The following is a 26644-nucleotide window of genomic DNA, read 5'->3' on the forward strand; positions in this document are numbered from 1 at the left end:
TTAAACTGATGAGCACAGGAGGCTTACACCTGGGGAATTATGGATTAGTCTTGTTTGTGAGGAAGCAAATATAAATTACTGTGTTTATGCTACTTTTAAAATGCTTTTAATGAGGAATCATTTGCTATTCAAAGTTTCAATCTACAATAATGCCATAGCCCCGCTGAGCTGATGATCACGTGCCTTGTTCCACATCATTCTGCACCAGTGGCTGGAACCTCTGGTGTCTGTGCTGGTCCCGGGCTCTGCAGGGCGTGACTGTGTGCCGTGTTCTCTTCTGTGTTCCAGATGGAACTGGCGTGACTCCCAGCCGGTGCCAGCAGCCTCCCCAGCCCCGTCTGCACTAACACGGCCCGGGCTCACCATGGCGGCAGGAGTGGCAGCGTGGTTGCCCTTCGCCAGGGCGGCTGCCATAGGATGGATGCCAGTGGCCAACTGCCCCATGCCGCTGGCTCCGACGGAGAAGAACAAGAGGCAGGATGAGCTGATCATCCTCAACGTCAGCGGCAGGCGCTTCCAGACCTGGAGGACTACACTGGAGAGGTACCCGGACACTCTCCTGGGCAGCACGGAGAAGGAGTTCTTCTTCAACGAAGACACCAAGGAGTACTTCTTTGACCGGGACCCCGAGGTCTTCAGGTGCATCCTCAACTTTTACAGAACGGGCAAGCTGCACTACCCCAGGTACGAGTGCATCTCTGCCTACGACGAAGAGCTGGCCTTCTACGGGATCCTGCCCGAGATCATCGGGGACTGCTGCTACGAAGAGTACAAGGACAGGAAGCGGGAGAACGCGGAGCGGCTGATGGACGACAACGACTCGGAGAACAACCAGGAGGGCTCCATGCCCTCGCTGAGCTTCCGGCAGACCATGTGGCGCGCCTTCGAGAACCCCCACACCAGCACCTTAGCCTTAGTCTTTTACTACGTCACCGGGTTCTTCATCGCCGTCTCGGTGATCACCAACGTGGTGGAGACCGTGCCCTGCGGCTCCGTGCCGGGGAGCAAGGAGCTGCCCTGCGGGGAGCGCTACGCCGTGGCCTTCTTCTGCCTGGACACGGCGTGCGTGATGATCTTCACCGTCGAGTACCTGCTGCGGCTGTTCGCGGCGCCCAGCCGCTACCGCTTCATCCGCAGCGTCATGAGCATCATCGACGTGGTGGCCATCATGCCCTACTACATCGGCCTGGTGATGACCAACAACGAGGACGTCAGCGGGGCCTTCGTCACGCTGAGGGTTTTCAGGGTTTTCAGGATTTTCAAGTTCTCCCGCCATTCCCAAGGCCTGAGAATCTTGGGCTACACTTTGAAGAGCTGTGCCTCCGAGCTGGGCTTTCTCCTCTTTTCCCTCACTATGGCAATCATCATCTTTGCAACTGTGATGTTTTATGCGGAGAAAGGGTCCTCGGCGAGCAAATTCACCAGTATTCCTGCTTCCTTTTGGTACACTATTGTCACCATGACAACGCTGGGGTGAGTGTTACTTTTCCTTTTCCTGAGCAGCAGGCAAGCATGTACGGGGAGCTTGACTCCAGCTCCTCCTCAGCGTTTTCCTGGGTGCATGTTCGAGAAGGGGCTGGAAGCGTTCGGGGCTCGATTATTCTTTGCCTTACAACTTCTGCGGTTTGTGCGCGGTTGTACAGACCAGAAAAAGCTCTCACACCCACTTGACAAATGCTCGGCACCACGGCAAACGAGTGCAGGAGGAGCAGAGTGGTGGAGTAGCAGGTTCTGATTCATTCCTGCGGGGGGGACGCTGACCCCAGCGCAGGGGCTGGAGAGGAGCTCTGCTCTCCCTGACATTGGCTGCAGCCATGCGTCTCACAAAGCTGCTGATGGGTCTCTTGTGTCTCCTTGCAATGTCAGTCCTTGTTTCTCCCCTTGACTGGCCAGGAATTGCAGATTTGCTGAATCCAAGTGGATGCTGTGGGTCACTGTACTGGAATACTCAGTGATGGGCAGGATGAGATCTGGTTTTTACTCGGCTGAGCAGGAAAGGGCTTCTTGTCTGTGCCTAGCTGTAAGTTTGAGGACTGAGCGTGCTGTGGTGGCTGCAGTGGAATTCCAAACATTCCCACGGACAGGTACAAAGATGAGGAAATCAAAGCAAGGGGAATGCAGCCGGGAGGGCTCTTTCCCCCCTTGTATTTCGTTTCTGCCTCACAGATGTTGGAACTGTGATGACAGATTTGCACTTCTGCTGCTCTGAACTAAAACCCCTGGGAGCAGAGCGGCCAAACCCTCACCCTGACAAGGCTGTGTGGAGGAAAGTGGGCATTGCAGGCGGCTGCTTGGGGCACACACAGAACCAGGATCAAGGGCACTCTCCTCATCCCACACATCACAACAGTACAGGAAATCTGGAGTTACTTTGCAATGAGTTTTCCCACTGGAGAGTTCACACAGTTCAATACCCAGATGCAGACAATTCTCCTCCTTGTAACGCAGAGACCACTTTTTCTCTAAACTGCTTTTGATTTTAAACACTTCTCTGTGCCTATTATACATGAACAGGCTCACAGTAGCACTTTTCAATTATTAAAATCATAATTCAGCTGTCAGAAAGTCACCGAATCTGGGCATATGACAACTGGAAGTCTGAATTTCTTCATTAAGTGCAAGTGTAGAACCTGTTTGTCATAGTCACCTAAAGATCTCTTATTCTTCCTTTTTAATAACGAAGCAAAGTTTGCAGGTTTATGGCAAAAGATGTTCCTTCCCCTGAGGAAGGTAAAACTTAGAAATCAAAGCTGGGCTTTGCATTCCAGCCCTGCCCCAGCTCAGCTTTCCATTTCTGACTGGTCCATACTGGTCAGATCCCCCCTCCAGTCCCCACCACGGGATCTGACCAGGGACACCTGCCTTGGCTGGCTCCTTCAGGTGTCTCTGCACAAGGGGAGAAAATCCAGCTCTGTTTGCAGGCTCCCCTTAATAATCATCACAGCATCCTGGCACGGGCACAGCCAGCACCCTCTCACACTCGAGCTGTTTCCCCTTTGTGACAGGAGCTGGGCTCAGGGGCTGGCCTGGGTGGGCTGGGAACGGCCCCAGGATGTGCAGAATGTTCTGGAGAGCAGCGGGGGCTCTGCTCCCAGCAGGGCTGTGCTGGGTTTGGGTCCCTTCCCTCCCTTTCTGAGCACAGGGACAAACCCAGTGCTCCCAGGGACCTCAGTGTTCTCAATTTGCTGCAATCACAGAAATCACAGAGGAGCGGGTGCTGCAAATGAGCTGACATGGATTTAAGAAATTAGACATTTAAACATGGCTTTGTTCACTGGGAGGGGACCTAGAAAATGCTGTAAAGTCTGAAAACTGAGGCTTCTGCTATTGCTGATTTGGGACTTTCAGGTTGTTTCCACCTTCCTGACTCCCTCTGTCTGGGGTGGGGAGTCATCAACGCTCCTGGGGAGTTCACCCTCCAGGGCTAACCCTCCTGGCCCCCTTCATCTCCCCAGAAATCCTTCCAGCTCTGACAAACTGGCACTTTCAGACAATATTTCATGTACATCTCTCTTTAGAAGCCTTTTCCATCTGTTTGGAAGGATCTTGTTGCTAATGAGAGCCCTGGCAGTTCCTCCTGCAGAGAAGGCAGCCAAGGTCTCCATCGTGCTCCCAGTGCATCAGCCTTGCCCTCCTCAGCGCTGGCCACTTCACTGCTTGGGTTTCAGCAGCACTCAGGGCTTTTATCCTGATCTTAAATATTTCCTGCCTTTTGCCCTTAATAATTCAGCCAGCATTTAAAACAAGAAACTATGAAGCACGACGGTTTTTAACTCAAAATCACATATATATATAGTTTGTTTTCACCACCAGTACATTTAAACCAGATAAGTGCAGCTTTCCCTGAGGCTGGAATCCCACCACTGCCTTGGCAGAGTGCCTTAGAGGAGTGATCTGGAAGGTGCAGGATAACTTTTTCCCTGTTACTGGGATTAGCTCCATTTGTGTAAAACCAAAGTTTGCTCACAACAAACAAACAAACAAACAAAGCCAACAGCAGGAGACCACTGACCCTCCACTGTCCTGTGCACCAGCTGCTCTCCCAGATTCCCAGGTATCTTTGGGATGCAATCACAGTTCCAGACTGACCCATAAATAAAATGCAATAAAAATGCATTTCTTCTCGGAGGTGAAGCGCAGCATCAATAAATAAGCACTGGTTTTGGTGGGGTTACCATGCAAATCAGTTTAGAGAAATTCAGGATGACTTGCAGGCTCCTTAGGCAGTTAACAGCCCAGGGAGACAGGTACAGCAGCTTTTCTGGAGTGGGAAACAAAGCAAAGGAATTAAATTATCCTGACCCTGCATCTCCAATCCCTCTGCTGTGCTCATCAGCCCTGCTTTAACAGAGGCTGTTTTTAATTCAACACAATTTAAATTTTGCTCAGGAGGCTTTATAATGAAAGCATTATTCTTGGGTGCATCTTAAATCAATCTGAATTACTGAAACAACTACTCAAAATTAATTCAAAATCAGCTCTCCAATTCATGCAGAAACATTTTTCTCAAGAGGCCAACAGCTTCCCTCTCCTCTCTGGTGCCCGGGCTGTGCCTGTGCCAGGCCCTGGCTGTGTCCTGCAGGAGCTTGGGACCCCTGCCCCGGCTCAGAGCAGCAGAGCAGCAGGGCCAGCCCCACCCCAGCACCCGTCCCTGTCCTGGCTGTTGGTTAATTCAGTGTGCAGGTGTTCCCATCTCTGCAGAAATGGGAATTTGCTTCCCTCGGTGCAGTGCATTGCTTCCCATGGAATCACAGAAGGGCTGGGGTGGGAAGGGACCTTAACCCAGCTCATTCCAACCCCCCTGCCACGGGCAGGGCACTTCCCCCAGCCCAGGCTGCTCCCAACCCCACCCAAAATTCAGTTTTATTCACTTTTAGGGAGCGGTGTGGGTGGGGAAGCCTCAGCTTCCCCAAACATAAAACCTCTGTCCCCCCACGAAACCCCACGCCAGCTTTGCCCAGAGAAAGTGTTTTTCTAAGCTTTTTACAGCTGTTTTCATTTAATATGGCAGCAGCAGTATGTTTCAGACTCCTAGGCAGCGTCCATGACCTGCAGCAGAGGCATCAAATTGTAGCTGTGAAAACCTGAGTGCCACAAAAATCCTCCTGCAGCCCCAGGGGCACGGCAGCCAGCCTGGGAGGAAGCAGAGTCCTGGGTTGGGGGGCTGGAAGGGACCTCAGAGCCCCTCCAGAGCCATGGCAGGGACAGCTCACACTGTCCCAGGGACAGCTCCCACTGTCCCAGGGACACCTTTCCCTGTCCAGGGACACCTCCCACTGTCTCAGGGACACCTTTCCCTGTCCAGGGACACCTCCCACTGTCCCAGGTGCTCCCAGCCCTGTCCAGCCTGGCCTTGGGCACTGCCAGGGACCCAGGGACAGCCCCAGCTGCTCTGTGCCAAGGCTGCCCGCCCTGCCAGGGAACAATTCCTCATTCCCAGTATCCAGCCCTGCCCTCTGGCACTGGGAAGCCTTTTCCCCCTGCCCTGGCAGTCCATGCCCTTGTGAATTTGTTGTGTTCAGTGCAGCACAACATAGACTGTCCTGCATTTCAATTTTAGCTGATTTAAAGGAGCTCTCTTGGGGCTCCTTTAGGCACAGGAAGGTGCTGTAAGGAGGGAATGCTCCCGGAGGGAATTGTCACTGAGACCTTTGGGCCATTTTTGCCCGGGAAGCAGCGGTGGCAGGAGGAGCAAAGGCTGGTGCTGGGGCTGGTTTGTCCTGGGGGATGCTCTGTGCAGCTTCTCTTGCCCAGAAAGGCAGAGCTCCCACAGCCTCGGGGTGCTCTGGGGAGAAGCTCTCTGGCTGACTGTCCCCCTCACAATCTGCAGGACCATAATGGCCTGGAGAGCACTCTGGCCCTTTCAGGGCTGGCTGCTCTGCTCAATGGCTTTGACAGACACAGCTCAGTGCACTTGGACAAGGCAGGCCCGTCTGCAGAATCCATTTAAGGAACCAGGTTAACACGGGCAAGTCAATAAAACAGCCCTGCTGGCCTGCCAATGTCAACAGCCTGGCTGGCAGAGCTGCAGTTTGTGAGAGGGTTTGTTAGCTGAGTGTGTGCAGGGCAGGGATTTGGGGTAGGGTCTGGTTTGGGCTGTCCTGGCTCAGCTTTGCCTCTGCCAGTGTGGATCAGAGGCAACACGAGCTGGTGGGCACCTGAGGAAAGGAATGAGTCTCTGTCCCCTTACAAACCCTCATTGCTGGGTTTCTCTCTCTGCTGGTGCTCAGGAGGGGGATGCAGTGTGAGCAGGGCCGTGGTGCAGAGCGCTGCCCACGCTGCTCTCTGCACAGCCAGAGCTCTGAGGCTGGGAGCAACCTTCATCCACCCTCTCCCCACACACACCAAGAGCACTTTGCAGAGGCAGGACAACCATCCATCATCTCTGGAGCGCTGCCATTGCCGGCTCCTCGGGACAGACTGCTGCTTGGGCCGGGAGTGCCTGCGCAGCTCAGGACTTTGGGAGCTGCCATTAAACTGAATCAGGGAAAACTTCCCGACAGAAACACCACTCTGCATATTTAACACCCCCACTGGGAGGGTGGATGGGATGTGGGGAGTTTCCTTTGTGAGGGAAGGGGCTGGAATTTCATCGCTCTCACCATCTCCCACGCAGCCAACAATTCCTCATGTCCAGGGGCCAAAGAGCTGCTCGGATTTAATACACAGAGGCCACTCAAGCCATGAGCTGATGGAGCTACACAAAGAGGCCATTTCCTTGAGCTTTCATTCTCCTCACTGCAGCTTCATCTCAAACAAAACCTGTACCAGTTTTCTTCTCCTAATGGATTTGCAGATATTGTGTGCGAAATGTCTTTGTATCAGAACCTACAGATGGAACCTCTTCCCTTCACTATCTTGATATAAATCTCAGGCAAGCATCTCATTTTTGAGCTATTTGTATTCACCAGAACACCAGAAGTATTAAAATACCTTTATTCATTCTTAGAGCAAGTGGAATTCAGCGGATTTTTTTTTCCTCTCTTAAAAAAAAATCATGCATCCTCATGCTTTTTGTGGCTTTGGATATTTGTAACAGTTGCACGTATGTGCAAACGCACCATTTTTAATGTGCAAGACAAAATAACTTGCCTTTAGGGGAACTCATTGTGTGAGAAGTGAATTATTTTGAATAAGGCTAAGAAATGGTGCTGACTAAAATTGTAACGTGACTGCTAAATTTACCAGTGGAAGCCTTGGCAGGGATGCATCTATAGCAACTGATTTACAGATTTTTTTTCTGATCTCCTCTTTCTTTTTTCCCCCTCTTTTCTTTCCAACCTGCCTCACAGAAAGTGCCTGAGAAACACAGATTAAAGATAACATTGCATTTTCGTTGGAGATGAAGGGAAGTGATTGGCGTGCTGACTGGATCCGGGCTATTTTTAGTCTCATAAAACGATAATTTCATAACAGAGCTGACCCAGTAAAAGTAATCAGTTTACAGACATCAGCTGACAACAAGGGACAGAGTAGCCACTGCCAGTCAGGGAGCAGGGAGAGGGGAGGAGAAGGAAAGGCCCTGAAACAAATTAGCCCAAACTAATTAGGTTCCTTAGTGATTACAGCCCACGGGTGTGCGCAGGGAGAGGAGCACGGAGGAGCTTGGTGCTGCCAGCAGCCATCCTCATCCTCATCCTCACGGGGACCTGGGCACCACGTCCTCAGCAGCCCTGCTCCCCTGGCACGGGGTTCATCCCAGCCAGGGCTAAACCCACACCTGGTCTGAACGGCAGGAAAAGAACAGGAGATGATTTACTGCCATTTCTTAAGGGATCTGTGCTTCCAAGGATGGAGGGACTGCACGAGGGGGAATGCCTTCAAAATGAGAGAGAACAGGTGTAGACTGGACATTGGGAAGAAATCCTTCCCTGGGAGGGTGGGGAGGTCCTGGCAGCCGTGGGAAGTGCCCAAGGTCAGGAAGGACACGGCCTGGAGCAGCCTGGGACAGTGGGAGGTGTCCCTGCCATGCAGAGGAGTAAACCAAGATGATCTGTAAAGTCTTTTCCAGCCCAAAGCAATCTGTGGCCCTGGGTATGGGGATGGCTGTGCCCAAAGCCAGCCTGCTTCCAGGCCATGCCCAGGCTCTGTGATGGAAGCACCTTCAGCCAGCTCTGCCTTCTCCTGGCCACACAAGGCCTGCAGAAACTGCTTGTGTCTGTTTAGCTATTTACCACTGCTCCATTAGAACACACTCAAGGGCTGTAATTCACCTCCTAAAGTTACAGCTAAGTGTGGAAGAGTTATTTTAAAATCAATATCTAACAGAATGCCATTGTTCCAACATTTAAACCTGCTGGGAAATTACCAGGAGGCATGTGGCAAGTCAAATCACTGCCTGCCAGAGGAGGAAACAATTCATTGCTGCTGCTAAAGGTGCACGCTTGCACTGCCTTTCCATCCTGCCTCAGGAATGACCCTGGGCAGGCTCAGAGCCGTGCCTGGGTAAGCTCAGAGCCCTTCCTGGGCAGGCTCAGGCTCAGAGCCCTTCCTGGGCAGGCTCAGGCTCAGAGCCATGCCTGGATAAGCTCAGAGCCCTTCCTGGGTAAGCTCAGAGCCCTTCCTGGGTAAGCTCAGAGCCCTTCCTGGGCAGGCTCAGGCTCAAAGCCATGCCTGGGTAAGCTCAGAGCTGTTAATAGGTAAGCTCCACACTGGGTTTGCTGAACACTCCCTGGCAGTGACACCCTGGCACCCCTGGCAGTGTCCCTGGACCCCTGGCAGTGACAGTGACATCCCTGGCAGTGACTCTGGCACCCCTGGCAGGGACAGTGTCACCCCTGGCAGTGACAGTGACACCCCTGGCAGTGACCCTGGACCCCTGGCAGTGACAGTGACACCCCTGGCAGTGACCCTGGACCCCTGGCAGTGACCCTGGCAGGGACAGTGACACCCCTGGCAGTGACACCCCTGGCACCCCTGGCAGTGCCCCCAGCCCCATCAGCTGCTGGGCACTCTGAGCAGCTCCTGGCAGCCCAGTCCCCATCCCAGCCCCGGGTGAGCCCTGGGCTCTGTGTTCTGGGCCCCTGTTTGTCCCCCATGTGCTCCTCCCTCATTCTCAGGGCCCCCTGGCTCCCTTTGCCACCCAACAGTCACTAACTGCTGCTGTTTTTCTCATCCTGCCTGTAGACACAGGGTTCCACATAAGATGGGAAAACAGCAGATGATAAAATCTTGAGTCATTTTCAGCCTTTAATATGCAAATGTGCAGCCTTGATAACAAGATTGCACCCCACCACCAGGCAGCTCGTTTCCCCCCTTGTTTTCATCTAGGAAAACACTTACTATTGTTTAATTTTGCTTATTTTCTATGTGGTTAGAATCATGGGATCCCAGAATGGTTTGGGTTGGAAAGATCTCATCGGTTCCCACGCCCTGCCGTGGGCAGGGACCCCTTCCACTGTTCCAGGTTTCTCAGAGCCTTGGACACCTCCAGGAGTGGGGCCACAATCCTCAATTCCAGGTCTGCATGCTCCACGTCCACCACTGGGTGTGATTTGGAGACAACATGTGCACATTTCCCTCTGTATTTGTATGATCTGCAGCACAAGGGAGCCATCCTCCTCAAATATTAATTACAGTCACTGTGCTGAGAACAAAAATAGCACTTTATTTTTCAATGGGAAAGGATGGAGCAAGCCAGCTCTTCTCACAACCTGGGCAGAAATAAGCTGGCTTCAAAGGGAGAGCTGAAGTGAGGGAAAGCTGCTCTGAGCTGCTTTCTCCTGAGGCTCTGGGGCCTTGGCTGGGATCAGGAGCGCTCTGGAGCGAAGCCAGCCCTGTGTCCCTGCTGCTGTTGGCTCCCAGGGGACAGACCCTGTGGATGGAGGGGCACTGCAGGGCCCCCAGTGTGCTCCCAGCCCCAGAGGGTCCTGCCAGGGTGCAGGGGGTGCCTGCTCCTCTGCTCCTGCCGGCCTGGCAGCGCGGGGGGAATCTGATCCTGCCCTGCCACTGAGCTCAAACCTCCTTCTCAATCACAGTCCTGCTTTAGTGGGGCTTTTCTGGTGTTTACAGTGCTTCTTGGGCTCTGTCATCAATATTAATGTGAGAAAAGCTCTGCTTGCTTCTCGGTGCCTCTTGTGAGGGAAGATGGAACGGGCTCTGACAGCTCCCTTACTCCACTGCAGCAGAGCCTTTTTCTAGTAATCAGTGTCTGCAATGAGTAGAAACAGCACCTAAATTTACCACGTTGAGCACGAATCAATGGAGCATTATTGCCAACACACATTCCTCACTGTCACACATCTCGCTTGTGCTGCTGCTTCGGGGAGATTTCAAACCCTGTCTCCCACCCAGCTTTGCACCTGAGGTACCCTTCCTACCAACCCCACTCTCTTATCCCTGCATAATTAACCAAAATATGACATTCCCAGCTTCTGCCGTGCCTGGGTGTGCCCAGACCTTCCCCCAGGAGCTCAGGATTGTGTGCAGATGGGCAATCACGGGCAGGAGGCAATCACAACTTTTCCTTGGTGCCTCTTTGGTTCTCCTGCCCACCTGCATCTGCCCAACCGTCTGTTCATCAATGCTGGAGCACCCAGCACGGCGCAGGATGAGTCCCACTGAGTCAGACACTGCTTCAGTTCATGAAATGAGCTGGCAACACATCCCAGCCTTGGCACACTCCATACAGAAGATTTCAGCCCTCTCAGATGTTTTTCTGCTCGAGAGGAATAGCAGGACAGATTAAATAATAGAAACAGCCATTCAGCAAGGCAGCTGTTGAATGAAAACATGGGAAATGGATGAAATTAGGTAAAAGTCATCCTCTAGCCAAGGGTCAGGACGAGCAGTAAGCTGGGCTGAAGGGATACAAGATTTTGGGCGGCAGAGGGCTGAGCAGGATGAATTCCACCACTAATGAGCTTAGTGAATAAGCTCATTACCTAATGAGCTCTATTGAACAAGCTGGAATTCCTGCCTGGGGAAAGCCCTGCCGTAGCTCCAGCGCAGGTAAACAGCCCCATCAGTTTGCACACACAGGCTGCTGAGGCTCAGCAGCCAGCCCAGGGTCGTGGCAGAGCCTTTCCCCGAGCTGTGGGTGTCAGGAAGGATCAGCAGAGAGCAGAGGCTCTTTTCCAGTTCTGTCCTTTCTGCACAGTTTGGGATCTGGACAAGGATGCGCCGACACGACTCGTGTCCTCTCACACGTCCTGGTAACTTTCCTTCAGCATTTACATCAGGTCCTTCCCCCTAAGGCACTGCAGAGCTGGACTGGGAATCCTCCAGAGGACCAAAACTGTACCAAAAGCTGCTCCTGAAATGGTTCATCTCTGTGAGTCTCCACCTAAAACCCCGGCCTCGCCTTGGTGCCTGGGCAGATCTGTCAGAGCAGATGCCAGTTCTGAGGGTTTGGAAAAGACCCAGAGGAACATCCCCACTGCCTCCTGGACAGGTTCTAACCCAGAAAGGCAGGAGTGCCTGCAAGGAACGGCCCCTCATCCCCAGCAAGTGAAAGCTTGGTGCAGCTTTCACTTCTTGTGACTTGGAAGTGAAAAGGGAAAATGAGATTTCAGAAAAGGAGAAGAGATCTACAGATGAAATCTTCATTTCACTTGACATAGCAACATTTATATTTATTTGTACCATTTCTTCTAAGATGTTCAGCACATACTGAAATATTGTCTGAAGCACTCATTTCCTACAGTTGTGCCACTCCAGAACCCTGGCACTGTCCATCATTTGTCTGTTTCCATCTGAGCAGGGCTAAAAAACATTGGAGGAAGAAAAGGGAAGGAAAATACATGAACTTTCCAGTAACATAGAATAGCTAGTTTGGTGGGAGATGAAGATTTTGAGTAGAAAATTGGTGTTCAGGCTTTAAAAATACAGATCTTTAAGCTCTGCACGCATGCCCTGAAGTGCAGCCCAGGGTAAACAAGCACAGGCAGCTCGTTGGACTTGTCAGGGTAGATTCACATGAGTGCAGCAGCAAAGTCTGGCACCAAATGCACTGTGAACTGAAAATGAATTTCAGCAGCTTTTGTGATTCATTTTTGGTCAGAAACAAAGGCTGTGGCTGGAGCTGCTCGTGTGCCATGTCCAGGGGTTCCTGCAGCACAGACCCTGCACCCAGGAGAGGCTGTGGCTGGGTGGGAACTTTACAACCAAACCATCATCAGTGCCTAGGACAGACAGAAAGTGCTGACACCCTCCAAGTTTGGTATGAGAGGGTCAGGAAGCCCTCAGGGGGAATTCAGCCCCTCCTGGAGGCACCTGTGCCTGGCTGGGCTCTGTGAATGGACAGGTCTGGATGCTGCCCTGGGCAGGCACTGGGAGCACATCACAGCCCTCAGGGGCAGCAGGAAATGCAGCCTGGTTTCCAGAGGTTTGGCTGATGGAGAGATTGCACTCAGCTGTCAGGGAAAGGCCTTTTCCCCCTCCTCCCCACGTGCCCCCCGTGCTCACAGCTCACTCAGCAGTGTGGCAGCAGGGCTCTGAACCGAAGGGAAATTGGCTTTTTGCCCACTGTGAGTGATAGGCTTTGTCAGGAATGATCTATTTAAAAACTGAGCCCTGCCCAGGGCTGTCTTTCAGACAGACAAAACTGTTCTTGAGGCATCACTTTGGGGCTGGAGCTGGCAGCAAGGCCCTGGTCCCACACAGGTGACTGGGGATGCCCTGGGCTTGTGGCCAGCACACGGACCCCAGGGCCAGCCCTGCACATTGCCACACTGCCAGCAGCATTGCAGGGACACAGGACAGGCTCAGAGCACACATGTCAAGGACAAATTGCTCCTTTCCCTCCCCAAACCCCGTCACTACACGGGGAGATGTCTCTGCTCACTCTTGTGCTCAGCTCAGGAACAGGAGGGCAGCACAGCTCAAAGCACTGCCCCACTCTGCTGGTCGTGCCAGTGCAAGCTCAGGGGGTCATTCCTAAGGCTAAAAAACTCATTTTTAGGGAGTTAGGGAAGGAAAGAGCTGCTGCAGAAAGAGAAGAGCTTCCAAGGGCTGGGCATTTCTGCTGCCTCTCCTGCTGCCTCTTTTGACGATAAGCATCCTCCCAAGATGGCATTTTGTCCCTCCAAGGCACATGGGGGTTTTGTGGTGCTGGTTTGGGGCTGGTTTGGAGGGGAGTGACCCCAGCAGGGACTGCCCTGTGCCCTGGGGCAGCTCCAGCTGCCAGAGGTGACTCCTGAGAGGGATCTTCTCCCAGCTGACCGTTGACACATGGCTGGGTAAATGAGATTGGCTTTGGCATCTCGTTCCCTTCTCAATCCATCTCCTCTCGTGCTTTTCTCCCCTCCAGCCCGCACATGGAAAGGTCAACCAGTTTAATTACAGATGTGGGACACATCAGCACCATTTGCAACCCCAAGTGAGCTCGTGCAGCTGGAGCTCCTGCACACTCCCACTCACTGTTGCACCAGCTATAAGAGCAACAGGTTCCTTTGCAGTCAAGAAACCTCTCCACGTATCACTGGACTGATAACAAAAGGAATAAATAACTGCAGAGAGTGAATTTTAATGACATTTCTGTACCAAGTCTGTCAGAGCACGCTACAACCATTTATTCAAGTTCACTGCCTTCCTAGATAAACACTGACATCTCTATTTTGCAGGTGTAAAATCCAGTCAGAGAAAGGCTGAAGTTCTCCTGCACAGCCCACACAATAAAGAGTTCCCTGCACATCTCCCAGTGGAGCAGGGCCTGTGCACTCCCTGAGAGTGCAGCTGCAGCAGAGCCACGGCCTGAGGCAGCTCTGATCAAAGCCTCCCCTGCTTCCAGCAAGACTTGATGTCCTCAGAGGGTGACCAGAGCAGGTCACCTCCTGCAGACAGGCCAGGGGTGGCACTGAGATCCTCTGATGTGTGTTCAGAGGCTCGGCCTGGCACCTCTCCAGCTGTAATTCCCTTGCTCATCTCTGGAACATCTGTAGGTTCTGCTGCCCAGGTGGGTCATTGCAGCTCTGTTCTCCCACACTCTCCGCCCTTTGAAGAGCAGGGGCACAAATCCATTCAGGAGCTCTTTATTGGGGTCAACAGAGCAGTGCTGTTCCTATCCCTTTAGAGAAGCCCACAAAATTCTACAGGGGCCAAAACAAACAGGAATACACAACCAGCAGCTGCCCCAGCCTCCCAGAAGGATTCTGTGGCATTCCAGGAACTCACAGTGCACTATAAACTTTGCTTTGAAATAAAGGACACTGTGATTTTTAATTGCCTCCCAACCTTTCATTAATTGGGCTTTATGCAGTGAGCAACATCCCAACAGCAGGTCTGCAGCCTCAGTGCAGAATGCAAATGGGCCACAATGAGGGGAGGGCCCTGAGCCAGCCAAGCCCAGCCCCAGCAGAGACTTCCTAATGATCCAGTGGCCTTTGTTTCACTGGAATTACTTTCAGAACAAGCAGCATCTGAGAAGCATTCCTGACACACCACAAATGTTGGCATTTGCTCCTCGGAGAGGCACAGAACAGCTCCACAGAGTGATGGCTTTCGGCAGCTCTGAAAAGTCACACTTGAAATTTATTTCCATAATAATGAGTCTAGTGAACAATTTTGTCAGGAAGACTTATTTGCATACCTCCCATTTATGTTTTCACGTAGTTTCTGAACTTCCCATAAACAACAGGCTCCGTGGTGATAAAAGCAATAATCCCAAGGGCAGGAATTTGTGATGGCCTCGCGCTGTGCTGCAGCTCCCCAGGGCTGATCCTGCAGCAGAGGAGCTCAGCCTGGCCCTGGCCCAGCCTGGGCTCACCTGCCAGAGCTCCCAGGGATGCCAGTGGGACTCCTGGGGGGTCTGTGCAGGGACAGGGGGGGACCTGGATGGTCCCTGAGGGTCCCTTCAGCTCAGGGCAGCCTGTGACTCTGACTCCATGAACGCCAGCTATGGGAACACAACTCCCTTCCCTCGTGGCCATCTCATCCTGCCCTTCTTGTGCCCTGGAGCAGCTGCTGGAGCCCCTCAGGATCGGGATATCCTCAGGACTGGGATCCCCTCAGTGCTGGGATCCCCCTGGGACTGGGATCCCCCTGGGACTGGGATCCCCCTGGGACTGGGATCCCCTCGGGACTGGGATCTCCCTGGGACTGGGATGCCCCAGGACTGGGATACCCTTGGGACTGGGATCTCCCTGGGACTGGGATGCCCTCGGGATCTGGATGCCCTCAGTGTCGGGATCCCCTCAGGACCAGGACCCCCAGCCCAGCCCAGCCCAGCCCAGCCCAGGGCAGCCAGCCCCTGCCAGCCCCCAGGCCCTGCCCTGCAGAGGGGACACAGCCCCCGTGCCCAGCAGCAGGCTCAGCTGGCCTCAGCAGGGCTGGGGGTCCCAGAGCCCAGGTGAAGCTCCCCCAAGGGGCTCCGGGAGCAGCAGCAGCACCTGAGCCCTCTCCCTGCTCTCCCCGCAGGCCTGGCTGGAAACATCTCCCAGCAGAAACCTGGAGGTGTCTCTGGGGGCTCACAGTGCCTTTTGCTCTAATTCTTGTTGACATTTCATTTCACACGCTATTAAATGACCTCCGTCAGAAGGATGGAACAGAAATTTGGTTCAGAAGAGAGGAAAAATAACGTGTGCTTCAGGAGAAAACAAGCTCCTGATTTATTTTCCTGGTGAAGTTAACACGTGGGGCGCAGAGCAGCCAGGCAGCCTGAGCCAGGGCTGCTGTTGGCCATAATTCTGTATTTGGGGACTATGGCAGCAGAGTCTCTAATGTCACAGCACATGTTTCTGTGATTATTGCCATTGTCACACCATCAAGCTGTTCCTGCCCAAACTAATGTCTGCCTCTGTTTGTGGGCAGAGCTGAAAAGCTCTCTGTGACAGCCAGGGTGGTACCTGCAATTCCACCGTGCTGGATAACAGAAGGACAAGTGGAGGAACTCCTCTGCACCATTTTTGTGTGAGCAATTCAGCAGTGACACATTCTGCCAGCCACCTCTGGGGCCGGGGGTGGGCAGCTCTCCTGACACCTGCTGAACCTTTCTGTGAGGCTGGAAATGACCTCAGGAGGGGGAGCAGGGCCCTGAAGGTGCAGGTGAACCCTTCCATGGTGAGGAGGGGAGTTGGTGCTGGCACTCAGGGCACCCTTGGGGACAGTGGCTCCGAGAGCTGCACACTCACAGAGCTGATGTGGGCAGAGCTGGGCACACAGGGAGAGGGGGGGCTCCTGTGAAACACCTTCCCCTGCCTTTCCATGGGCTTTGGCTCCCAGCATTCATCTTCTGTGGTGATTAAAGCTCAGCAAAGTCATTAATACTGAGATTATTACACTATATCACATTCAAAAATAGACTTTTTTACTTGTTTTAGGAAGATCACCCCCTTTTCCAAACGGGCTTTCCTAGGGGAAACGCAATACTGAGACCTTGGGAAGGAGTCCATTTGTTTATGGCCAACCAACAATTTCATGAGTGCAGGAAAAATACAATTTCTGGGGATAAACAGGGGCCGTTATTGGCAGCAATCCCACAAGATCATGATGGGATGCACTGGAGCACTGCAGGGGATTCCCTCAGCATCGACCTGGGGGTGCAGGGGACGGAGGGGTGGGGCTGTGCCCAGCACACCTGAGCTGAGGCAGGGGCACGGCAGGGCAGGGCAGGGCAGGGTGGGCACAGCGGGGCAGGGCAGGGCAGGGTGGGCACAGCGGGGCAGGGCTGGCACTGGGGGGCTCTCAGGTCCCTCCCAGCCCATCCCCTGAGCTGTGGCTGGCTGGCTGTGCCAGGCAGGGGCACAGCAGGGCAGGAAGGTGCCACAAACGCACCCTGGCCAGAGGACAGAGCCATTCCCAGAGCAGAGTCACTCGGCAAAACCCAGCCAAGCTCAGGGTTGACCTCCAGACAAATAAAGCTGTCAGGAGTAATTAAAATGCTCTTTTTCTTTCTCTCTTCTCTCTGCTGGTCAATAAGATAAACACAGGCCAGAGGAACACAAAGAACAGGCTCTGTGCACTCTGCACTCCCAGAGATGCTTTACAGCCTCAGACAGCAGCCACAAAAGCTGAGCTGATGGGTTTCGTTCCTGGCTGAATGTGTGTCCTTCTGTGTCACTTTGGCGTGGAAGGAAAGAAATATGCTTCTGCCTAAACGTTCCAGAATGGCCACAGGACTTAGAGCAGGTCCTCATGACAAGATTTGTAATCCTGACAGGAAGAGATGCCCTAAAGCCTCTCTGGGGAGGTGGGAGAGCCCTTTGGAGTGAAACCTGGGATGCTGGAAGCTGTCAGAACAAGGCCCCAGCTCTCTCATGCTGGGCCCACCCGGGTGGGTTCAAACCTGCTGCCCCTCCCCAGCCCTGGGCCAGCCCTGCTCAGCTCTGCCTCCAGCTCCAGCTCTGCCCTGCTGCCTGCCCAGGGCGGCTCTCAGAGCAGGATCTGTCCTCCCCCAGGACATCAAAGTGCTCCTGCTGGAGCCCCTTTCTGCCAGGGAGGCTGAGAGAGGCTGCATCAGCAGTGAAGTGTGAGAGACTGTGAAATATGGCTGTGCTTTTGCAGCTCCTGCCCCGCTGAAGCTCCCTCTTAGCTCAGGGTAACCTCCCAGTCTGCTCCTACGTTTGCTTTGCAATGAAAAGGAGAACATTAAAAAAGTAATGGAAAAGGCCCTTTTCCCCCTTTACTTAAGTATCACCTGAAGGTTTAAATGTAGTAATTAAAAGTCCCTCTATGCTTCTGCATGAATTTTTAAATATAGTCATTAAAAATAAAATAAACCCTTAGCATGATCTGCCTTACATAACTTCCTCCACAATTTAAAAATAACTTGTACAACTTTCTAGTACTCAGTGTGCATCACAGCAATTAGAGAGAGGCAGGTAACAGCCAGCTCCAGCCCCCACCAGGAGGGCAGGATCCCACAGCGGGGATGATTTGGGATCAAATTTTGGCATCTCACTGATGATTTGGGGAGAGACCCCATCCCCAGAGGCACACGGAGCTGGGGGGCTCCTGGTTCCATGCTGGTCCCAGGCTGGGAGGAGGCAGCTCAGCTGCACATCTGGAGCGTGGAACATCTGGAGTGGGGGATCCCCTCCTCCTGAGCCTGAGCACAGCCTGGCTCTGCCCCCCTGCATGGCCAGGGAACCCCAGGTCTTGTGTCACAGCAGAGAGGGAGGGCAGGGAAAAAGCTGATTAAAAGCTGATGAAAAGCCCCAAGAGTGTAAATACAAACCAGAGCTCTCTCTGGAATCACACAGCACACAACACACTCTGTGAAACCTCCCTGCCTCGGCCCATCCTGCTCTGAATCTGCTCTGAACCAGGCCAGCACAGTCCGAAGGCTCTCCTGGTCCAGACAAAGTTCCTGAGAAATCCTCAGGAGCAGCAGAAGCCACTCAGAACCGCAGAGGGGAAAGGAGTGACCGTGTGAGAATGATAAATGTGCTGGAAAATAAGGGGAGTGAGGATATAGATCAACACAGGTCCATAAATCATGGCTCACATGATGAATTTGTTATGCCAGCTCTGCCTGTTGAACTGTTAAAGCAATGCTAAAATATGATTGAGGCACATGTGAGAAACTCCAGGCAAGTCTGCCAGGCCTTCAGCCCTGTAAGTTATTACAGCTGTACTCACCTAAGTTTACATTAAATTAGGATCCAGCCAGTTTTAGCTACAGAGAGAATTATTACTGAGCATCCATCAGGCACAGCAGCACCAGGGACCGGGCACGCAGCTATTCCCCATTTCCCAGCTGCATTCCATCCCTAATTTATCCACTGCCACAAGCTTTCTTCCCCCAGGCACACCCACCCCTGCCTCGGGCTGAGGAGGAGCCCAGATGAATTCCTGGGGTGCTGGCTGGGACCAGCAGGAGCAGGGAGCAGCCCCAGAGGGCACGGGGCAGGGTGGGACCCTGGGACCCCCAGGGCTGGCACAGCCTCCCTGGGCAGCCCCAGCCCTGTCCCCCCGAGGGGACCCAGGGATGCTCTGGGGGCTCCCCCAGCCCTGTGCCCCCGAGGGGACCCAGGGATGCTCTGGGGACTCTGGGGGCAGCCCCAGCCCTGTCCCCATCCGAGGGGACCCAGGGATGCTCTGGGTGCTCCTCCAGCCCTGTCCCCATCTGAGGGGACCCAGGGATGCTCTGGGTGCTCCTCCAGCCCTGTCCCCATCCGAGGGGACCCAGGGATGCTCTGGGAGCTCCCCCAGCCCTGTCCCCCCGAGGGGACCCAGGGATGCTCTGGGGGCTCCCCCAGCCCTGTGCCCCCGAGGGGACCCAGGGATGCTCTGGGGGCTCCCCCAGCCCTGTCCCCCCCAAGGGGACCCAGGGATGCTCTGGGGGCTCTCCCCAGGTCTCCTCCAGCCCTGTCCCCATCCAAGGGGACCCGGGGATGCTCTGGGGGCTCCCCCAGCCCAGGCTGTCCCCAGGCCAGTTTGCTGTGTCACTGCAGGGCTATTTATAGTATTTATAGAGCCAGGCCTATCCAGGGAGCTGGGGATGTTGACTAGTATTCACCATGAATAAAACATGGATATTCTCCTGGCTGCAGGAGCCAAGAGCTGCTTTGGATTTAATGTTTCACTCTGTGATCAGACTCAGCTGCTGAGGCAGCCCCTGGTGCTCCAGACACAAAGTGGGATTTGAGACTTGGACTGAGAGAAAACCTCACAGAAAACAAACACGTTTGTCAGGCAGCATCAGGCCTGGCAGACACTGCATTCTTGCAGATTTAAATCAGAGATTTGGGAGGGATTCCTGGCTGGGAGAGTGGGCAGGCCCTGGCACAGAGCAGCTGGGGCTGCCCCTGGATCCCTGCCCAAGGCCAGGCTGGACGCTGGGCTGGAGCAGCCTGGAGGGTGAAGGTGTCCCTGCCATGGGATGGGGTGAGCTGAGCTTTAGGGTGCCACCAGCCCCAGTCCAGTCTGGGCTTCTGTGGAGTTGAGGGCATTAAAGCAATGATCCTTCAGGGCTCCTGGAGCAGCTCTGTGGCAGGCAGAGAGAGCAGGGAGGACGTTCAGCAGCCTGGGACAGTGACATCTCTCTGTGCTGACCAGCACAGACACACACCCAGGCACCTGCCAAGCTCCACTCTGGCCCAGTCCCTCTCTCCCATTACAAATGAATGCCAAGTTTCCTACAGTGACATCTGAGCTGTGCAGTGGCACAGGGAAGGTCAGAGTGGTGGCTGTGCTCCTCCATCCAGCTCTGAAGTAGGTCAGGTAATGTAGGACTTGGCATTGCTCTCAGAGTAATCAGAACTGGAATTAAATTTAGATTTCAATAATGAAGGTGCTGGAAAAAGTCAAAACTCCAGGCCCGTTTCTGTGGCCCCCCTTCCCTCCTGCAGGAGCCCCCTGTGGCCCTGGAGTCCCCTCTGAGGAGCAGGAGCACGCAGATAGTGCCAGCTCACCCAGGAGACTTTTAACTTTGCGCAGGGTTTTTGTCAGCTCCCCCGGACACATCGTCCCGTGGTTATGTAGAACACTTTCATGGCAACTCTCACTGTCAAATTTCAGATTATTTATAGCAAACATAACCTTAGGAGTGCCTCTGCAGATGAACAAACACCAGCAGCCTCTGCTGCTGCAGCTTGGGAAGGGACAGGACTGCCCAGCTCTGCTCCAGAGTGACTCAAGCCCCAGAGAAAGCTCAGCTTCTCCTGGTGTTTAAACCTTCATTACTCAGGATATTTCCCTCTCAGGTTCAGAAAGGCTTTGGTTTCATGTATATTTGTCATGGCTCACAAAACTGCTTGGTTTCAGTTGGATTCGCAAGAAAAAAAAACAGTGCAAGAAGTTCATTTCCCAGAGTTTCACCCATCCTGCATGAGAAAAGCTGAGAGCAGAAAGCCTGACCTAATGAGATTAGCCAGGTTACTATTGCAGAGCTAACTGCTCTTGGGAAGAACAGAAAGAAAAGCCCATTACTGACTGATAAATAAAATAAAACTCATTTTTCCAATGTATTCTGTAAATCAAAACACTCAAAGAACCTCTAAGGCTATATTAAAGCCAAGAAAAACGTAACATGAAATCAATGTTAAAGGCCATCTCAACATCCTTTTATCTAACCAAAATTGTAAACACACTGCTCCGTTCCCAAAGCACAAAATCCATTTACACTTTGCATACTTGAAAAGAAGTCTAATGCATTTTGAAAACCACAGACTTAACTGCATGTTTCTCCCATTTAATACAACGCAGCTTAATAAGATTTGCAGGAGGCACAAAAGGCAAATTGAGCCCTGGAGTTGAACACACGATCTCAGGTTCCCAGCAGAGAGGCAAACCTGTGACGGGGAAAATGCAACAGCAAAGGGATCAAAGCAGGATAAAGGATGACCAGAAAAGGGAGGGAAAATCAGGAAACAGATTCAGCACCCGAATTCTTGCAATGCTCCTCTGAACGCTTGGCGGATGATTTGTGGCAGTGACAGAGTCAGATCAAACCCAGCTGCCAGAGGGATTTGGTTTCTTGTGGATAGCTGCATTCCAGAGGCAGGCAGGTCGGGTTTGGGTGACACAGCAGGCAGAGAGGCTGGGGAGAGGCTTTGGCAGCCCAGGTCTGTGCTGCTCTCCCCAGCCCATCCACCCATCCTCAGGGAGATTTCCACTTCTCCCTCCTGCTCTGGCCACTGACAGCAGGGCAGACTTCTGCCCAGGACTTCAGGCTGAAATTTCTGAGTATGATAAGAGAAAAACCACCCAGGCATGAGCTTAGAAGGACAGGTCTGAAACATCCAAGACCTGCAGCTGTTTGAAGGCATCCCAGGAACTGGCCAACCCCATCCATGGACATGTCCCTCAGTTATCCTGTGCCTTTTGATCTCTTCACTGGCCTCTGCGTGTCCTGCAAGGCTGCAGAAGCACTGAGCAGTGAGTTTCTCATCCTAAAATCTTAAATTCCCCCTTGAACTCTGCCCTGTTCCTGTCCACACTCCACAGCCCCTGTGCAGCCCCTGATGCTGAAGCACAAGCCCAGGTAACATTGTTCCCTCTGCTCAGAATTAGAGAGGCTGACATTAAGCTGGGTTTAAAGTGGTGTGTACACAGCAGAAAGCCGAGAGCTTATCCACAAGTGGTCTGAGGCATGGCACAAACTCAAATGACTCAACACAACAGATGCTCTTTATACCTGTCTGACTCCCTGCACAATGAGTGCTCTGATCCAAAGCTTTTATGGCAAAGCTGGAGCCAAAGCTGGCTGGGAAAACAGAGTCCTGAGGACTCAGGAACGCTGGCCTGGGTCAGGCTGGCAGCTGGAGGAGCTGAGCACTGCTTTGGGGTCAGGAATGTAAGGTGTGCAGGCTCAAAATTAAAAGTACCCCTGATGTCAATTCTCGCCCCAAAACCACCTCCTAGCCCTGGGCTGGGAGCAGAGAACCCCCTGGGGAATCCCTGCACTGGCTCTGGCCCCTCGGGACATCCCAGGGGGCCAAGACATCCACAAGGAACGAGCCCTGCTCTGGCTGCAGGAGGAAAGGGGAAGGGGTGGAGCGGGCTGGGAGCAGATTTCCATTTAAAAAATCAGTGACTTTGGAGGAGGCAAGGAAATGACCAGGGATAGCATTTGTCCTTTTCCCCCTTCCTGCAATGTGCCCACTGCCTGGTTCTGACACAAAGTTCTGCACGGTGCCAATAAACCCCAAAACCCTGGGGACCCTGCTGGGGATGCTGCTGGGACTCCTCCTGCCCTCTGCCATTCCAAATAAACCCCCAAACCCCGGGGACCCTGCTGGGGCTCCTCCTGCCCTCTGCCTTTCCAGTCCCCAGCATTTCCCTCTCTCCCCCATCTCCATCCCGTCCCCAGCAGGTGTTCCCATGGCAACGCCGTGCAAAGCCATCCTTCCCTCCGACACCGGAGAGATGGGGAATGGCTGGAGAGAACCGGCTCGGGAAAACCTGGAAATTCAGCCAAAAATAGCAACGGCAATAATGGAAGGTGAAGGTGGAAAAGTGCCCGGGGGCTCCAAAGCCCTGCGGGCTCCCGGTGCAGCCAAGTGCAATTTGCAGCTTCTCCTTCCTCGGTGAGAGGAGGCAGGAGCTTTGTTCCCTCCTCAGAGCTGGAGCAGCCCTGGCAGCTCTGTCCCTTCATTCCCTCCTCTGAGCAGCAATTCTCCTCATTCCATTTTATCACATCGGAATGACTCTACGGGGCCCAGAGAGCAAGGAGTGAGCAGCAGAGCCCCAGATTCCCCCCAAGGAATGGCTGCACTTGAAAGCTTATAACTCTTCCAGTAAATCAGGGTAATTTGTGCTCTGATGTCCTGCACGGCTTTACAAGTGACAAATCAATCATTATCCAAACACCCTTTGATAATCAGTGTGGTTCCATTAATTATGATAAATGCTTTCAGCAGCTACAGTATGTGGATGCAATGTGTAATTGCTTGGGAACTGTATTACCCTACTTTTCTGCTCACGTCCTCAAGTACAAAGTCTCTGAGAAAGTGCCACACTCCAGCAGCTGAAGGCAGAGTTTACACAATCTACCCTTCCAAGTGTTTAATTGGAGCAAATGCACAGTCCATTAGTATTTCTGTTATTAAATATTAAGTAATATTCCTTGAAAAAGACCCATTACAGCTTTACAAATCACAAATGTGCAGGAGGAGTGTCTGAGTCTCCCGGCCCTGGGGATTAATTGCAGCAGTTGTTGCACAGCAACGCAGCACAGGCCACCAGGACCTCACCCGATGAGTAACACTGCCTGCAATTGGAATTGCAGGGAAATGGAGCCTGGCAGGAGGCAATTACCCAGCTCCAGAGCTGGCTGGGCTGCAGGGCTGCTGTGTGCTCGGCAAGGGCATCTGGAGGGACTGGGCTAGGGATGAGGAACTGTAATTCCCTTGGGTCTTAAAGACACGAGAGGACAGGGGCTGAGAGGCTTCAATCCAAGTGACAAACTGAACCACAGATCCACAGAAGCATCCCCACAGACCAATTCAGTGACAAACTGAACACACAGATCCACGGAAGCATCCCCACAGACAAATTCAGTGACAAACTGAACACACAGATCCACGGGAGCATCCCCACAGACAAATTCAGTGACAAACTGAACACACAGATCCACAGAAGCATCCCCACAGACAAATTCAATGACAAAGTGAACACACAGATCCATGGGAGCATCCCCACAGACAAATTCAGTGACAAACTGAACACACAGATCCATGGGAGCATCCCCACAGACAAATTCAGTGACAAACTGAACACACAGATCCATGGGAGCATCCCCACAGGACGATTCTGGGGATTCAGGGCCACAGCACCTCTCTGGGAGCAAGAGCTCTGCTGCCTTTTCTGAAAGAACCAACACTGCTCCCAAACCCAGGAGCTGGTGTCAAAGTAAGGCAACACGAATTTAGAAAAGGTTACAATTCTTTTGAATTCATAGAGAAATGGCCCTGCTGGCAGGTTTTCACTTGCTCGGGGTCTCTTTTCTGGGGCCATTCCCATTTGTCACCAGGAGTGACAGGATGCTGAACTGGGCAGACTTTCAGAGCTGCGCCTGTGTTTACATTTCCCCCATCCTCATGATCACAAGGACTCAGATCTTGGATTTACAAGCTTTAAGGGAGTTTTCCTGGGGATTTTGGTAAAGCAGAACAGCATCATTAATTGTCTGGGAAACCAAAAGCACATGTTTGAGAGCTTGTACAGCATCTGTGCTATTCCTGCAGGAGCTGCTGCAGGGGAAGGAGCTGAAGGTCAGCCTTAAGCTGGAAAGGTCTTGTTTGTTGGAAGAGTAAAAACAGTGGGCATGGAATAAATATTTGGACGGGCTAAAGCAGCAGGGAGGAAGGAAAGGAAAGGGAAAGAAAGGGAAGGAAAGGGAGGAAGGAAGGGAGGAGCGAGCAGGGCTGGGGAGGGCAGCAGGGCAGCTCCAGCTGCTCCTCACCGGGCAGGGGCAGGAGCAGAGGGGATGGAGCAGCCCCACGGGAGCCTGGGGATTTCAGCATCGCGGGAAATCAAGGCAAACAAGGTGCAGGAAGGGGAGGAACGGGGACACAGCCCACCACAGCAGGCAGGGCCAGGAGGAGCCCCCACAAGGAAACTCCTGCAGTGCCCAGTCCAGATGGGAGCAGCAGAACAGCCCCGGGCATCCTGCTGCCCTGGCAGCGAGCACTACCATCGGCACCGAAAGAGCAATATTTAAAGCATAAAGATAAGCAACAGCTCTGCTTAAATGACTGCTTAGAGAGGATTTTCCCCCAGAATGTGACTTTTAAAGACGCGGTTTTCATTAAAATAATGAGGGCTGTTTAAACTCTGAGTCTAAACATCCATTCCCAACGTTTGTACTTCAAGAGTTCCGTTTTGCAGAAAGGATCCTCGTGTTTGATGCACATGAAAGGTTTTGCGGGGGGACACAGAAACACTCACGTTTGTGTTTGCAGAACAAAACAAACCACTTCAGAATGAAGGAGCCTGAGCCCGAGGAGGCTCCTGAGGCACCTCCAGGAGTCCTTTCTGCTGCCTTTCCCCACTGCACCCTTCAGAGCCTTTTTTTGCCTGCTTTACACAAGTTCTCCCGAGGAATTGGTGCTCTCGAGTCCCCAGCGACCCACCAGTCCCTTTCCTGCCTCCAGGGATGAACCTCAGCACAGCTCCAAGAGCTTTCTTAGCAAAGAGGGATTTAACCCTGTGTTTTCATCAATTTTCCCTAAACCTCTTGGCATTAAAAGATCTGAAAATAAACCCCCTTTTCTATTTGGTGTGGTTTTGGAGTCTAATTTAGAAATGGTTTGAGAAGAGCTTTTTTTTCCTTTTTAGCCTTTATATCAGTCATTTTATCTGATATATGATAAGCTCAGATGAGTTTAAACTGATTCATCCTATTTTGTAATGTTTAAATGTACTTTGCTGAAGCTCCATCATAATGTCACACACTTTTAAAATGAATAATTCATCCTGCCCACCTTTTCTGAAATGCCAAAAGGATACTGTGCCTTTCCAGAGAGAAGCAAATACCTCCACTAAAGAGTACACAAGGAAACAAAATCATTTAATAGCAAATAGCAAGGCCAGCTGCAGCCCTGCAAATCTCAATCCTGTGGCTCCTGTGGGGTAACACCTGAGCCCAGCAGGGAAGGGGCAGCCCTGGGGGCTCTGGGCAGCCCTGGGGGATGGAGGAGGGTCTGAGGAGCAGCCCAGGTCAGCTGTGCCCAGCCCTGGGCAGGGATGGCACTGCTCTGATCCCAGGCTGGCTCTGCTCCAGGGAGAGCTGTGTCTATATTCTATATTTACCTCTGGTTATATCCCTCACTAACAGCCAGGTAGGGATTTGTCAGTTTGGAGCCCAGCAGGGAGCAGGGAAGGCTCTGCAGTGAGTGGCACTTAGTGGGGAGCAGTGTTTGCCAGCTGGAATAAAACGCAGGTGGAGTGAAGAGAAACCTGGGGAACAGCAAATGGCAGGGAGCAGGGCTTGTCCCAGCTGGAGAACAGAGATTTCTGCTGCCAGGGCCCTCCAGCCCGGGCTGGGGGCTCACCTGGACAGGAGCAGCTCCAGGGAGAGCCCAGAGCCCCGCCAGGAGCTGGAGGGGCTCCAGAAGAGCTGGAGAGAGACTGGGACCAGGGAGGGAGGGACAGGACAGGTCCCTGCTTTGGTCACAGCCACCCACCTGCCCAGCAGGAGCCCAGGAGGGTTTCCTGAAAGGGCCAATAAATCATTTTGCCCCAGGATAGCACTGAGGGTAAGGCAGGAGGAGAGAGCAGGGCCAGTGCCAGGACTGCCCCAGGTGCCCCAGGGGAGCAGATT

At 52.9% G+C, this 26644-nt stretch overlaps 1 protein-coding gene across 2 annotated transcripts in view; it reads left to right on the forward strand.

Moving 5' to 3' along the window:
• Positions 1–364: 364 nt before the first annotated feature.
• The window catches only part of KCND3 (potassium voltage-gated channel subfamily D member 3), a gene marked incomplete at both ends in the record, with an annotated part of 84289 nt that continues 58009 nt past the window's right edge, over positions 365–26644 (forward strand). For both annotated transcript variants that reach the window (XM_084220655.1, XM_084220656.1), the window contains one exon: positions 365–1473. In XM_084220655.1, the coding sequence (XP_084076781.1) occupies positions 365–1473 (1109 nt within the window). The remainder of the gene's footprint in view (positions 1474–26644) is intronic.

This window comes from Fringilla coelebs, assembly GCF_963513975.1.
Source record: "Fringilla coelebs genome assembly, chromosome: 23".
Classification (NCBI taxonomy): domain Eukaryota; kingdom Metazoa; phylum Chordata; class Aves; order Passeriformes; family Fringillidae; genus Fringilla; species Fringilla coelebs.